Source organism: Tiliqua scincoides, chromosome 9 (genome assembly GCF_035046505.1).
Source record: "Tiliqua scincoides isolate rTilSci1 chromosome 9, rTilSci1.hap2, whole genome shotgun sequence".
NCBI classification, from domain to species: domain Eukaryota; kingdom Metazoa; phylum Chordata; class Lepidosauria; order Squamata; family Scincidae; genus Tiliqua; species Tiliqua scincoides.
Window position 1 is genome coordinate 6,683,083 of NC_089829.1, and position 14,073 is coordinate 6,697,155.

A 14,073-nucleotide genomic window follows, 5' to 3' on the forward strand; every position below is an offset into this window, starting at 1 on the left:
CCTAGGCTACCGCACAGAGCCGTTGTCCGGATAAAAGGAGAGGGAGGAGCTATGCACACTACCATGAACTCCTTAAGGAAGGGCGCGATACAAAATAAATGATGTTTCTGCCCTAGATCTACACCAGTTTCAACAATTGTCAAAGGCTGTTCATAGAGTTGCTTTGACCAGGTATCCACAGTTCCACTCATCAACTTGCCCGAGGGAGGGGGCAAGGGGTGAGTGCCCAGATGAGGGGGCCCAGCATCACATGGATTTTGTCCCTAGAGGTTTCATGCCAACTGCCGTTTTTGAGAAGGCAAGAAATGGCAGACGGCCCTGCTGAACAAAGAGAGGCTTCCACCATTTCCTATTGTCTCTATATCCCATTCACGTGAGAGGCGACCCCCATCTCTCTCCCAAGCCCTCTGAGGACGCCAGAGATAGAAATCAGTGGCAACCACGAAAAAACAGCCAGCAAGTGCGTTAAGTGATCATCTACGGACCCGACTTTGACATACGAAGAATGCTTCAAAACGTTTAAAGGACTATTACTGGGGTTCCTCTCCAGCCATGAGATTAGCTTATGAGCTGCTGGGAGGAATGAACTAATACATTTGCATAATTGGTGCTTTCCCCATCTGTCTGTCATCACCCTCCCCCCATTTACTCTGCTACGCGATCTGCTTTGCAAACTCGTTGTTGGAAAGCAGCATATAGACATTCTTCACAATAATGCCAACTGCCAGTAAGCATCATTGGCTTCAAATGTGAAACTGGTCCCATACCTGAATTCTTTGGTGCTGCCCAAGGCTGGAGAAGCGGACAGGCTGCGGGTCTTGGCCCGGCCCCGGATGGAGTTGGTACAGCTCCATTCCTCGTCAGCATGACACGCAGAGCACTGATAGCAGGCCGATTCGGAGCCCGCGTCTTCCCCGGCAGGGCCAAAGGCTTCCGGCTCCACCTGCATCCTGGGGAAATTAACACCTGTGGAGGGAAAGAGAGGAAAAGGCAACTTTAAATCTGTTGAAAAGCTCAAGATCCACAGTTCTATTGGGTCAGACTGGAAGCCCACCCAATCCAGTGTTCCGTTTCAGATGGTAAGCTAGTGGTGGACTTCTGGGCATTTCAAAAGCCGGAACAACAAGGAAAGGTAAGAGTTCCTGTTGCTATTTGCCTCCACAACCAATGCCCAGACATAGACTGCTACTGAACAAAGAGGCTCCATTCACAGATCATAACCATTAAGAGACTTTGAACAGGAATAACTGAACAGAAAAAACAGGTGCTCTAATGATTGAACTACTGTCTCTTCAACATACATATGAAGGTTTCTCATACCAAGTCAGACTACCGATCCCTCTACCTTAAATACTGACCAAATTAACTGGCAGCTTCTCTCCAGGGTTTCAGTCCCACCGGGTGATGCTATCGGGGATTGAACCTGGGACCACCTCCATACAAAGCAAGTGATCTAACCATTGAGCTGCAGCCCACCAACCTCTCAAACCAATATTGAGCCCTTACACTACCTTGGCAGTCTCCAAACGGGACGACGGGAGAAAAGAACAGAGCCAACTCTTTAAAACGTAGAAACATTACCCGGCTAGGAGGAAATTCATACTCACCACAGGCTATTAGGCAAAAGGCTTCTAAGCCTGTGGTAAAACTTCCTTTAGTGAGAAGAAGTAGGAACCAACAACCCTTTGCCTGGAATTGGCCTTATAGAGGCAGTCAGTTTGTTTCAGGGTCAAAGAGGATGCAACAGGGGCAGCCCACAGAGGCTTAATTTATGTTCTGCTCCACCCACATAAAAAGCTGGAGGAGAGACTGCTTTAAATATCAAAGGGGTCCATGGGTAAGGACACCTGAGCCCTCTCCCCTCTCCAGCCTTGCAGCACCTGACCCCCTTGGCTCACTTCTGGTACCTGAATTGGATTGGGCTATAGCTCAGTAGCAGAAGGCCACAGCTGAAATCCCTGGAATCTCCGCGCAAGGCTACGAAAGACCCTTCCCTGTCTCCAATCCTGCCAGCTAGTGTGGACAACACTGAGCTCCTTGGACCAAGTGTCTGGCACAGCAGAAACCAGCTTCTTAAATAACCTGTGCAGGCTTTAGAAAAAGGACACAAAGTGGTGGGAGTAACCCCTCACCCACAATATTAGACCCACCCAGCTATTCTGCTTTACACGTGAATGAGGCAGATACATGGGCAAACATGGACACCCTAATCGAGTCTTGCTTAAGAGAAAACTCAGATGCACATTTAAAATATTTAGACACAAATTTTCATTATTAAAAGAAAAGTTCAAAACGGTTTACATAGCAAAATAAATGAAAAGACAGTTCCCTGTTCCAAAAGGGCTCTCAATTCAAAATGTTTACACCAGGTGTTTCCAAGAAAAGTCAGATAAGAAAGGAAAAGGAATGAATCTCTTAGGAACAGAGACACTGAAATGTAACTAGCATTATTGAAAATGATTACACTGTAATTCTAGAATTGCCCTAGGTATACTTAAACTCAGCCCTCCTGCCAAAAAGCTCTGAGCCACTTAAGTATGGTTCCCAGATGGTGTGGTGGTAGGGTTAATTAGTATATAATGAACAGTATTTGCATATGGTAAATGGTGTATTTTGTACAAAGAGAGCTGATACAGGCAGATTTTGTGAAATGTAATAGCTGCTCTGTCCAGATGTCGATATGCTATGAATTGTGTAACTCATAACACAATGGCACATAAATCCTGGAACCCAGAAGAAACAGATCACCTTACAGGGCTGAGATGACTTAGTAACTACATGATGCATGGCAACATTATATGTATGCTATCTAAACAACTTTGGGGCAGGCAGAATTGGGGCTGAGCAGGCTCTTACTAGCCCGCAGGTGAGAAATTAGAGATGTGTGCATGCACCTAACACACACATAGCCATGCTCATAAGTATGCATGTTTGGTTGACTCAGGCTGGGTTCAGACATCACATAGTTTGCTGAGTTCAACCATGATTTCATGTTGTTCCTTTCCACTAACATGTTTTGGCTGGGGAGTTTGTTGTACCCAAGAATCCAGGATTTGAAGCAACATGTGAAGCTGGTTTGCAAACCACAACTGGCAGTGTGGTTTTGCATGATTCCTGAATTCCCATAACACATTTAGAGGGCTACTGCTTCACTTCAAGAGGATTGCTACAGCACGGGTAATGACAGTGAACTCATGAAGCCGAATCCCAAGCAGATGGAAAACAAAAGCAGACAAGCATCAATAAGCCATGGTTTGCATGGGGTATGTCTGGAAGCTCAAATGATCGTTCATAACCATGATTAACAGAAACCAAGGTTTCGTGTTATATTTGAACCCGGACTTCAGATTGTTTTTTAATCTCCTTGGAAATCATCTCTCTGAAGCAAGTTAGTTAAAAATAGGAAAAACAAATTCATTTTGCCACAGACTAGATACCCACATTTCATACCTCAGCAACACCATTGTATGTGCTTAAGGTTGAACAAGGAATCCTGATCTTCAGCATTTCACAATCGCCACATAAGGATTTTGACCTGAACTACAAGTGATACACACAGATGTTTTCCACGTGAATCATTTAACATGTTATTTTTGTCTTAACTAATTGTCTTGCTTTATCAATCTCTCTCCACTGTGCAAAAAATGCAGCTTTGTTATCGCTTTAAGAAAGTGACTTTGCCAAAAAGAAGGGACCAAAACAATGTTCAGATGAGTACGCAAGAGCAGAATATAGAGTTTATGTTAGTTTGGAGAGAAACAGCTATGCTGTTTCGATATTTGCTCTCCATCAGCATCCCCTAAGCGATGATGCTTCCTTCTAGCGCATGTCAGCATTTTGCAAAGAGGGATTCATTCTCATAAATTCATGGGTGAAAGAACATTTATGGGTTTGTTAAAATAGCAAGCAAAGACTGAGTGTACAATATATTGCAAATTGACTTCTTTTACAAATGGCCAGTTTCTGGAAAAGTGAAAAGATTTATTACTTCTAAGTGCCTGAACTGTAAATATTTTAAATCAAAACACAAAAAAATGAAGCTGCCTTTTAGAGTCCCATCTAGCACAGCCTAATAATGTCAACACTGACTGGCAGCAGTTATTTAACCTTTATGCTTCCAGAGACGAAACCTGGGATCTTCTGTATGCATGAGTTCCTCCACAAAATGAAATTAAGCTGCTTGTGTCCGGCAAATCTATAGATCAGTGTGAGCATCACACAAAACCATGGTTTTCGCTAATGGCAGCGGGAGTTTCCAGACATGCAGGCAGGCCATGGCTGGGAGTCATTTGTCTGCTTTTCTCTTCTATCTGCTCTGTACTTCACTCTCTAGATGCAGAGCCTCCACAGGCCAAGCAGCGATTGCAATGTAGTATGATGATTCATGAATCACGCCAAACCACACTTCCACAGGAACTAAGGCTTTTGTGGTCACAAGTATCATAGAATGAAGAATTCCTCCTATGGGCTTTAAGACCACATTCATCAAGTTTAACTCTTCCTAATGTTTCACCCTTAACTTCATAGGACATTGTCAAAGGACTAAAGGATCACCTAAGATACTGAACTCACTAGGAGCAGAGATGAAAAACCATACTTAATGCAAACCACAGTTTGCCAACCCACTTCAGACCACAGTCTTTGATTCTGGTTTGCCAACCTATCAAAAAAAAAACCAAAAAAAAAAAAACACAGCCTGTTAATTCAGACATCACACCAAACCAGAGTAAACCTTCCTGTACCTGAATTGAGCCTATCTGTCCATGTCAGCTATGCAACGTGTCCATGTATCCTGTGCAGATGTACTAAAAAACAGCCATCAAAACATGCACACAAACAATCAGGTAGTCACTTGCCTGTGGTGACTACTGACTAACACTGACTTTGAGCTACAGCAAAAGCACAAGCATCTTAATGGAACTTAACACCACCATAGCACTTCCAGTGCATCGCCTGTATTATCTTGATGGCCTCCTTACAAAAGCATTATTATCCCCATATTACAGATGGAGAAGACTAAGGTTAAGAGGGAGAGGCTTGCCAAAGACCACAAAGCATCTTTTGGTAGAGTTGAGCCTCAAATCCAGGAAGTCCAGATCTGCAGCTCAGTTTCTTATGCTTCATGACTCCAGCTCCCTTGAGCTTCCCATTCCCAGATAACATTCAAAGGCAAATGTGTACATTTCTCTTTGAGAGCTCTTAATGGGACTGAGGAGGAGACTCCAAAGTTGCACACATGACCCAAATGGACATTTAGGGAGTTGCGATTTGCAATCACAAGAACTGAGTGTACTTTGCCTCTGGAAAATAGGAGAATCCAAGGGGAGGGAGGCTGTATTTTCAACTTGGGTGGCACATCCTACTAATGTGGGTGCAACTGTTTGACAAGATAAAGCCTAGTTCATCTTCAGTGCCTTCCACGCTCATTGTGAATCACAGCAACATCACCAAAAGGCCAGGGCAAGCACAACAGCCAGATGCACACACTCCCTTGTCTTGCAAGCAAGTTGTGCCACTTGCAAACTAAAAGGGCGGAGGCAGGATTTTACAGTCCTTTGACAGCACTTTGCAATGCTGAGTTCTCACACCCACACAAGCCTCAGGTTGCGAACTTGGCTGCTCCGTACCACTGTTGCAAAGGCAGGGTGCTTCAGTGAAGGACTGTAGCTCTGAGGTCAAGCACATACATAGGCATGTCAGGTTCAGTCCCTGGAAGCATCTCCAAGTAGGCCTGGGAAGAGTTACCAAAAGGGCTGTTTTGTTTAGGGGAATTAGTATACTACCCTTTTTGGAACTTCAGGATCACAGGCTGGATAACAAGACGGCGTAATGCAAAGAAATTCCCTTTAGGTTAATGAGGAGACTGAGAGAAAGATAACTTTCAATAAAAGATTATATTTTTATTACAAAAGTACACAGGTAAACATAATGCACATGGTAAAACGATACGTATATATTTCTAGTACTTGCATCTAGTGTACCTAGCTTATGGTGGTTGCATGTGAAAAGTATTTGGTGCATCCAAGAAGATTAGAAAAAGGGAAAGATTGTAGGGAAGGATTTTAGGGGTCCCTGATCTGCCAATCCCAGTTGCTAACTAAAGATGGGGAGAGAAGGGGAGGAAAAGGGGGGGGAGAAGTGAAAGTGTTCTAGACGCGATATAGTTACCTTTCTTGTAGAGCAGTCGGATGGGGGGGGAAGAGTCCTGGGAGTCGGACCTTCTGCCTTGGGGGGGAAGAGTCAGAGAGAGTGAGCATGTGCCAGCCCTCTCTCTTAAAAAGGGTTTTTGCTGACCTGGAACTGACCTGGAGCTGACCTGGATGTACTTGCTTACTACACACAGTGGGGTACTTGGAATATGTAAAACAATGAATGATCAGGAAGTCAGTTATCAGCAATGGCTGGCTTGGGGGGGGGGAACTTACAACCTGCAGTAAACCAGGAAGGCCTTTCAAATCTGTATACGGTACTTAAAGAGTGATTGAGTTAAACAATACAAAGAATAGACATTTAAACAATGATTAGCTATGCCAGACTCTTTGACCCTAGGGAGGAGGATGTTGTCACCATGAGCTTGTGACTTTACCTGAATTTGGCCTGTGTGAGAAGTTTAAATGTGTTTGCATAAACAGTGATTGGATTAAAACAATTCACATGGAAGGGGAGGTTGTGTAATCCATGAGTTTGTAGCTTGACTGGGTTTTTTGGAAAAGTGTGCTGTGAGGAGGGTGGCCTGCATGATGTTTTACTAACATAACCAGATATAAAATCACAACTAAGGAAAAGGGGGCTTTTCACGTAACAGAAGGACCCATCTGATAGCCTCATGAGCTGCTGCCAGTCAGTGTAGGCAACAATGAGCTCGGTGGACCACTGGCCTGACTCAACAGAAGGCGACTTCCAACGCTCACACATGTTTTTCCCTTCCACCAAACAGGAATATTATTTAGACAGTGTTGTCACTTCACTAGCAACAAGGTAAAATCAGGGGGTGGGGGCGGGAAACCAGGCCTCAGGTATACCCTGAGGCCATAACAGACAAAGGATAAATCTAAAAGATGATAAGCTATCTTCAGGTTCAGCTGCAGTCTCCCCTGATTCAGGGATGCAGGGGAGCAACGGTGGGGAAAAAAATGTGCCTTTTTCTCCTACTTAGGGGCTTCCTAGAGGCAATTTGGTTGGCCACTGCTGGTCTGACCCAACCTAGCCCTTTTCTTATGATCCAGCCACCTAAATTTTAACCATGAGACAATACAGAGTGGGGAGAAGCAAGAGATCAGTGTAAATAAAATAAGAACATAAGAAGAGCCCTGCTGGATCAGGCCAACGGACCCTCTAGTCCAGCTTCCTGTATCTCACAGTGGCCCATCAAATGCCCCAGGGAGCACACAAGACAACAGACACAATCTGTGTCCCGGCGCCCTCCCTGCATCTGGCAATCAGAAGCAGCCTGCCTCTAAAACTAAGAGCTTGCACATACCTATTATGACTTGTAACCCTTGATGAACGTCTCCTCCAAAAATTTGTCCAATCCTCTCGGAAAGGCATCCAGGCAAGATGCAATCACTACTTCCTGTGACAAAGCGTTATACAAACTAATTACAGGCTGGGTAAAGAAATATTTTCTTCTATCTGTCCTAACGCTCCCAACACTCAACTTTCGTGTTGAGAAAATAAAGAACAGGTCCAGAACTGCTCCCTTGGTGATTTTTTTTTTTTTTTGAAATGATTGAAGATATTTGACACACACAATGTGACACTGGATCACTCTGGCCCTCCCTTGTGCAGGCACCAGACACGGTTCAGGTCTACAGAGTGGAGTGTCCATGCCCCAGTGCCCTGCGTGGTCCATTTGAAATATTTCTGAGTGCCACTTGTTTGTGCTGTCACTAGTTGGCTAGAAGCACTGGATTACCCCATAAGACGTCGGCCTATAAATCACACTGTTAAGAACTGGTTATAAATCTCGTAACACAAGAGGACAGTGGCGTATTCAGAAGGCAGAACAAACACAGGCTTTATCCCACCCTCCTTCTCCCTTGTCATTTACATTTGCGCCCCAGTGTTTTATTCAGCATTTCATAAGAATAATACATGCAAGACATGCCCCTCCCCCAGAACCTATATAGGCCAAGCATTGCTCTCTTCAGCTCTTGAAAGATAAAACAAGGGTAAAATAACCCACTGAAGGCAGCTTTCACTCTTTCAGTTGAGGCTTCCTTTGATCACAAATTGATCCAAGAACTCTGTGATTCAGTCATCACTAGTTCCATTTTACAGATGAGAGAGTTGGCACTGAGGCACAGTGGCCCACTTCAGAGATAAAAGGAAACCACAGTTTTCTGCTGCAAGAATGAGCCTTGGTGAACTGGAAGTTTACGTGCTCCTCTCTCCTGTAAGAACTGCAGCTTAGCATTGCCTACAAAGACAGAGGAGCTACCATTTGTTAACTACTGAGGGTCATCCTGGTTTCATCTGACTTCACTTGGTTAAGGAACTGCATGTCACACTGCATTTGTTTTTAAAGCAAAAGCAAACTTTGTCTTTCTTCTCATTCTGCACACAAAGGAGCAGAAGAAGGGACAAGGAGCTCAGAAGCCTGCAACTCTTCAAGACTTGTTCTCATAATAGGACATGATAGCTCCCCAACATATCTGAAGCCATTTAGAGATTTGACTGAGGCCAGCCAGTGACACCACAGCTAAGAAAGAACTTCAGCTCAGTTCCTGAAAACCCAAGTTTAGTTTAGGAATTGGAGTTTCCTCTTCCAGTTACACAACTTTTACTTGCAGAGAAGTGAAAAACAGGAAGTACCGCTGTCAACGGCCCAAAAAACACAAGTCTCGCTCTGTGCTTCCCCAAATGAGATAACTTTTAAGCATACATTGTAATGCTACTATAAACACACACACACACATATGCGTATGTATATATGCGCCATAATATATATTTAGGCCATAATATACACATATTCATTTGTTAATATTATATATTGTGTATATTATATATACACAAACATAGTAAATAATATATCGTATATATCAGTGGTTCTCACACATTTAGCACCCACTTTTTAGAATGAGAATCTGTCGGGACCCACCGGAAGTGATGTCATGACTGGAAGTGACATCATCAAGCAGGAAAAATTTTTAACAATCCTAGACTGCAATCCTACCCACATTTACCCAGGAGTAAGTCCCATTGACTATCATTGTTAAAAGAATATACATAGTACCTTGTTAAAAGTACAGGTCTGTAACATTTCCCCAAATGCAGTCACATTAAGGCCACACCTGGAGTACTGTACCCAGTTCTGGTCACCACATCTCAAAAAGGACATAGTGGAAATGGAAAAGGTGCAAAAGAGAGCGACTAAATGATTACTGGGCTGGGGCACCTTCCTTATGAGGAAAGTCTACAGCATTTGGGCCTCTTCAGCCTAGAAAAGAGGTGCCTGAGGGGGGACATGATTGAGACATACAAAATTATACAGGGGATGGACAGAGTGGATAGAGAGATGCTCTTTACACTCTCACATAACACAAGAACCAGGGGACATCCACTAAAATTGAGTGTTGGGAGGGTTAGGACAGACAAAAGAAAATATTTCTTTACTCAGCATGTGGTTGGTCTGTGGAACCCCTTGGCACAGGATGTGGTGCTGGCATTTGGCCTAGAAGCCTTTAAAAGGGGATTGGACAAGTTTCTGGAGGAAAAATCCATTATGGGTTACAAGCCATCATGGATATTTGCAACCTCCTGATTTCAGAAATGGGCTATGTCAGAATGCCAGATGCAAGGGGAGGGCACCAGGATGCAGGTCTCTTGTTATCTGGTGTGCTCCCTGGGGCATTTGGTGGGCCGCTGTGAGATACAGGAAGCTGGACTAGATGGGCCTATGGCCTGATCCAGTGGGGCTGTTCTTATGTTCTTAACTACAATTCCCAGGAAGCCGTGCAGGTCTCTTGTTATCTGTGTGCTCCCTGGGGTATTGGGTGGGCCGCTGTGAGATACAGGAAGCTGAACTAGATGGGTCTATGTCCTGATCCAGTGGGGCTGTTCTTATGTTCTTAACTACAATTCCCAGGAAGCCTTGCAGGTCTCTTGTTATCTGGTGTGCTCCCTGGGGCATTTGGTGGGCCGCTGTGAGATACAGGAAGCTGGACTAGATGGGCCTATGGCCCAATCCAGCGGGACTCTTATGTTCTTACATATCATGGTAGCATCAAATCTAATATATTAAAAATAAAATATTGAAATGTATGCGGACGCACCTGAAATTGGTTTGCGACCCACCTAGTGTGTCCCAACCCACAGTTTGAAAAACACTGGTATATACCAGTGGAAGAGGCAGACCATCCAACTTTGTGGGGCATGAGTGACTGAACTCAAAACATGGGCAAGCAAAGTAAACTGCAGTTACATGGCTCTTTTCCACTTGTCTTGATTTATGCAGCTCTTGAGAAACTCGCTCATTTATGCCAGCAGTTAAAAATAGGCATGAAAGTTTATTCAACATCCACACCCCATCCTAAGGCTCTGTTCTCATGATGCTCACATTCTCCTCCCTACTCCTGGATAAGACCCCCTCACACTCCAAGAACTCATCTACCCATTACCCACATGGACTTTTCCCCTGTCCCCCTGTACTGCATATTCCTCCTCTAAAGAATCAGGTTCCTCTCTCTCTCTTGATGCCACAACTGTATGGACACCCCCCTCCCGTAACTCCCCTCCAGGCTCATCTTGCACATCCCCCACTCTTCCTCCTCTTTCCCCTTCCCCTCCCCCACGCACCCTCAAACCTCTTCCACACTACCTCCCCTCCACATCTCATGCACCCTTTTCCCTGCCACATCGCTGCATATACACCCACAGGCCCTCCTTTTTCTCCATGCACTTTCCCCCGCCTACTGTCCGCATAAGAAGGGCCTCACTGGATCAGGCCAAGCGGCCCATCTAGTCCAGCTTCCTGCATCTCACAGTAGCCCACCAGATGTCTCAGGGAGCACACAAGATACTTGCATCTCGCTGCCACTCAAGGTGGGTGGGGAGGCAGGTGAGGCAGAGCCTCCCCACTGGAGTCTTTTGAAAAGCACCACTGTTGAGGTTGCACATAGCCATCATGGCTTGTAACCTTGGGTGCCTCACAAAGCTGTGGTGCTTTTTGAGGGACTCTGGTGGGGAGGCTCTGCCTCACCTGCCTCCCCACCCACTACACATCCCTGCTGTCGCTCCCTTGCATCTGGCACTCTGAGGTAGCCTACTTCTAAGACCAGGAGGTTGCACAGACCCATCATGGCTTGCAACCTGGGATGGACTTTACCTCCAGCAGCTTGTCCAAACACTTTTCAAGGCATCCAGGTCAGATGTCATCACCACATCCAGTGGCAAGGAGTTCCACAGACTCCATACTTCCCCCACAGCCCCTTCGCAGCCCCTTCTTCCCCTCTTACCAAATGGAAGTCTCACACCCCCCCAGCCCCCTTTCTCCCCTCTCCAGGAGCCCCTGGCCCCCCAGAGCCCCTCCCCCACGCCCCTCCCCCACCAGGGCGCCCAGGCCACGCCCACTCGGCTTCACTACACGTGACGTCACGTCACTCACCGCGCGCGCCAGGCGTCGCCCGCTCCTCTGCCTCGCCTCAGCCCCTCCCTTCCAGGTGCACGGCTGCCTCGCTCCCTCCCTCACAGTCCTCCCCCGCGCAGGCGGCTCCTCCAGCCCGGCCAGCCGACGCAGCCCCCGCCACGCGCCGCCTCCTCCTTCTCCATTCTCCTCCCTCTCCCCTCCCTCTCCTGGAGAAAGGCCGGTTGGAGAGAGAGTGGAGCCGGCGAGGGCACTGCGCATGCGCGCCGGCCCGCAGACGAGCCGAGAGGGGCAACAGTCGTCACGGGGACCGAGAGCGCATGCGCGCTGTTTCCGCGGGGGGTGGCACGCACGCCTCATGTGGGAGTAACTGCGCAGGCGCGAAAAAGGCGTTGACTGAATCCCTTTGAGGAGTACGCTCCCCGCACTCTACTGCGCAGGCGCAGTGTGCATCAACGTGGACAAGGCAATGCTACCAAGCAGCTTGTGCGCAGGCGCAGACGAAACTGCTTTGAAGAGAGCATAGACTTAGACGGTAGACTCACACATGGGTACTGCTGGGGACCTTGCATTTTTTTTCTTCTTTCTCAGCAGGAAGTGCAGCTGCCCATTGGAAACAATGGAGAAATCCTGTGTGTGCACTAATGTGCTTGTGCACATGCATGCATGCATTCTGGGGTGGCAATGGAGGAGCAAGAAACCCAGAAGTGGGTTTTTAAAGCTATTTTTCCACTGATTTAGTATCCACTGATTTTTTTTTAATCCACTGGAGCAGCCATTTTCAACCACTGTGCCATGGCACACTGGTGTACCGCGAGTGGTCCACAGGTGTGCCACAGGAATTTGGGGTTAGGTCATTTATTAACAGGGCCAATGGGAGATGTGAGCCCCCACTGGCAGCATGGTGTGCCTTGTCGATTGTCCAAAACCTGGTGGTATGCCTTGACCCTGCATTACAATCTCTGCGCATGAACTGGAGGTTGTCCATGACTTTGTGAACCTTGGCTCAATGATCTCCAACACTCTTTCTCTCGATACCGAGCTAAACAAATGCATTGGTAAAGCAGCTACCACGTTTTCCAGACTCACAAAGAGAGTCTGGTCCAACAAGAAGCTGACGGAACATACCAAGATCCAGGTCTACAGAGCTTGCGTCCTGAGTACACTTCTGTACTGCAGCGAGTCATGGACTCTTCACTCACAACAGGAGAGGAAACTGAATGCTTTCCACATGCGCTGCCTCCGACGTATTCTCGGCATCACCTGGCAGGACAAAGTTCCAAACAACACAGTCCTGGAATGTGCTGGAATCCCTAGCATGTATGCACTACTGAAACAGAGACGCCTGCGTTGGCTCGGTCATGTCGTGAGAATGGATGATGGCCGGATCCCAAAGGATCTCCTCTATGGAGAACTCGTGCAAGGAAAGCGCCCTACAGGTAGACCACAGCTGCGATACAAGGACATCTGCAAGAGGGATCTGAAGGCCTTAGGAGTGGACCTCAACAAGTGGGAAACCCTGGCCTCTGAGCGGCCCGCTTGGAGGCAGGCTGTGCAACATGGCCTTTCCCAGTTTGAAGAGACACTTGGCCAACAGTCTGAGGCTAAGAGGCAAAGAAGGAAGGCCCATAGCCAGGGAGACAGGCCAGGGACAGACTGCACTTGCTCCCAGTGTGGAAGGGATTGTCACTCCCGAATCGGCCTTTTCAGCCACACTAGACGCTGTTCCAGAACCACCTTTCAGAGCGCGATACCATAGTCTTTCGAGACTGAAGGTTGCCAACAACAGCCTTGACCACTTTAATGCCTTGTCAGTGTGCCATGAGTTGGGAAAGGTTGAAAAATCACTGCACTGGAGGGTCCAAAAAGGAACAGAAAATCAGGAGAAAAACTAATTAAATGCCTTTCTGAAAAAAACAGCATTCACCCAATAGGGGAAACCAGCAGGGAGGAGTGGCCATATGCACCCACATGTGCATGGGCTGAGCATGGAGTGCGTGCCCCCTGTGTGGTGCTGTTGCAAGCACAAGAAACGGGGGGGGGATGACAGGACTCTGATGTACTCTGCACAAGCTCAGAGGCATTCTCATCTTTTTGACATTCTCCAGAAGTTCCAAAGCCAGGACCAGGCTGTGGAATATACAGAATAATGACCAATCTGTGTTTTGCTGGTCCTTTTAGCAACTGTTTTTAGAAAGCTAACAGGGGAGCATGATCTGGCTAAAATAAAGCTGAGTCAGATTGAGACTTGTGGATTTCAATATGGGCCTTTTACTTTCTCATCCCCCAACAACTCAGGCAATGCTCAGAGTACTGTTGAAAGTCCAGAGTTCCCTATCCCCTCCCCACCTACACACCTATTGCAAAAAGAGTTGCAATCGGGAAGTGGGGGAGGGGGAACCAACAGCAATGAGCAAATACAAAACAGATTCCTGCAATGACTGCTTCTAGAAAGGAAAGTTGGGCAAGACAAGAAGTCCCAAGAAGGT

General features: G+C 46.7%; 1 protein-coding gene across 1 annotated transcript in view; it reads right to left on the bottom strand.

Moving 5' to 3' along the window:
- Window positions 1-11,678, bottom strand: part of NADK (NAD kinase) — a 53,513-nt gene extending 41,835 nt beyond the window's left edge. Inside the window, exons 1-2 of the mRNA XM_066637168.1 lie at window positions 11,606-11,678; window positions 768-966 (exon numbers count right to left, since the gene is read on the bottom strand). Of these exons, the coding sequence (XP_066493265.1) occupies window positions 768-949 (182 nt within the window). The 5' untranslated portion in view covers window positions 950-966; window positions 11,606-11,678. The remainder of the gene's footprint in view (window positions 1-767; window positions 967-11,605) is intronic.
- Window positions 11,679-14,073: the final 2,395 nt, after the last annotated feature.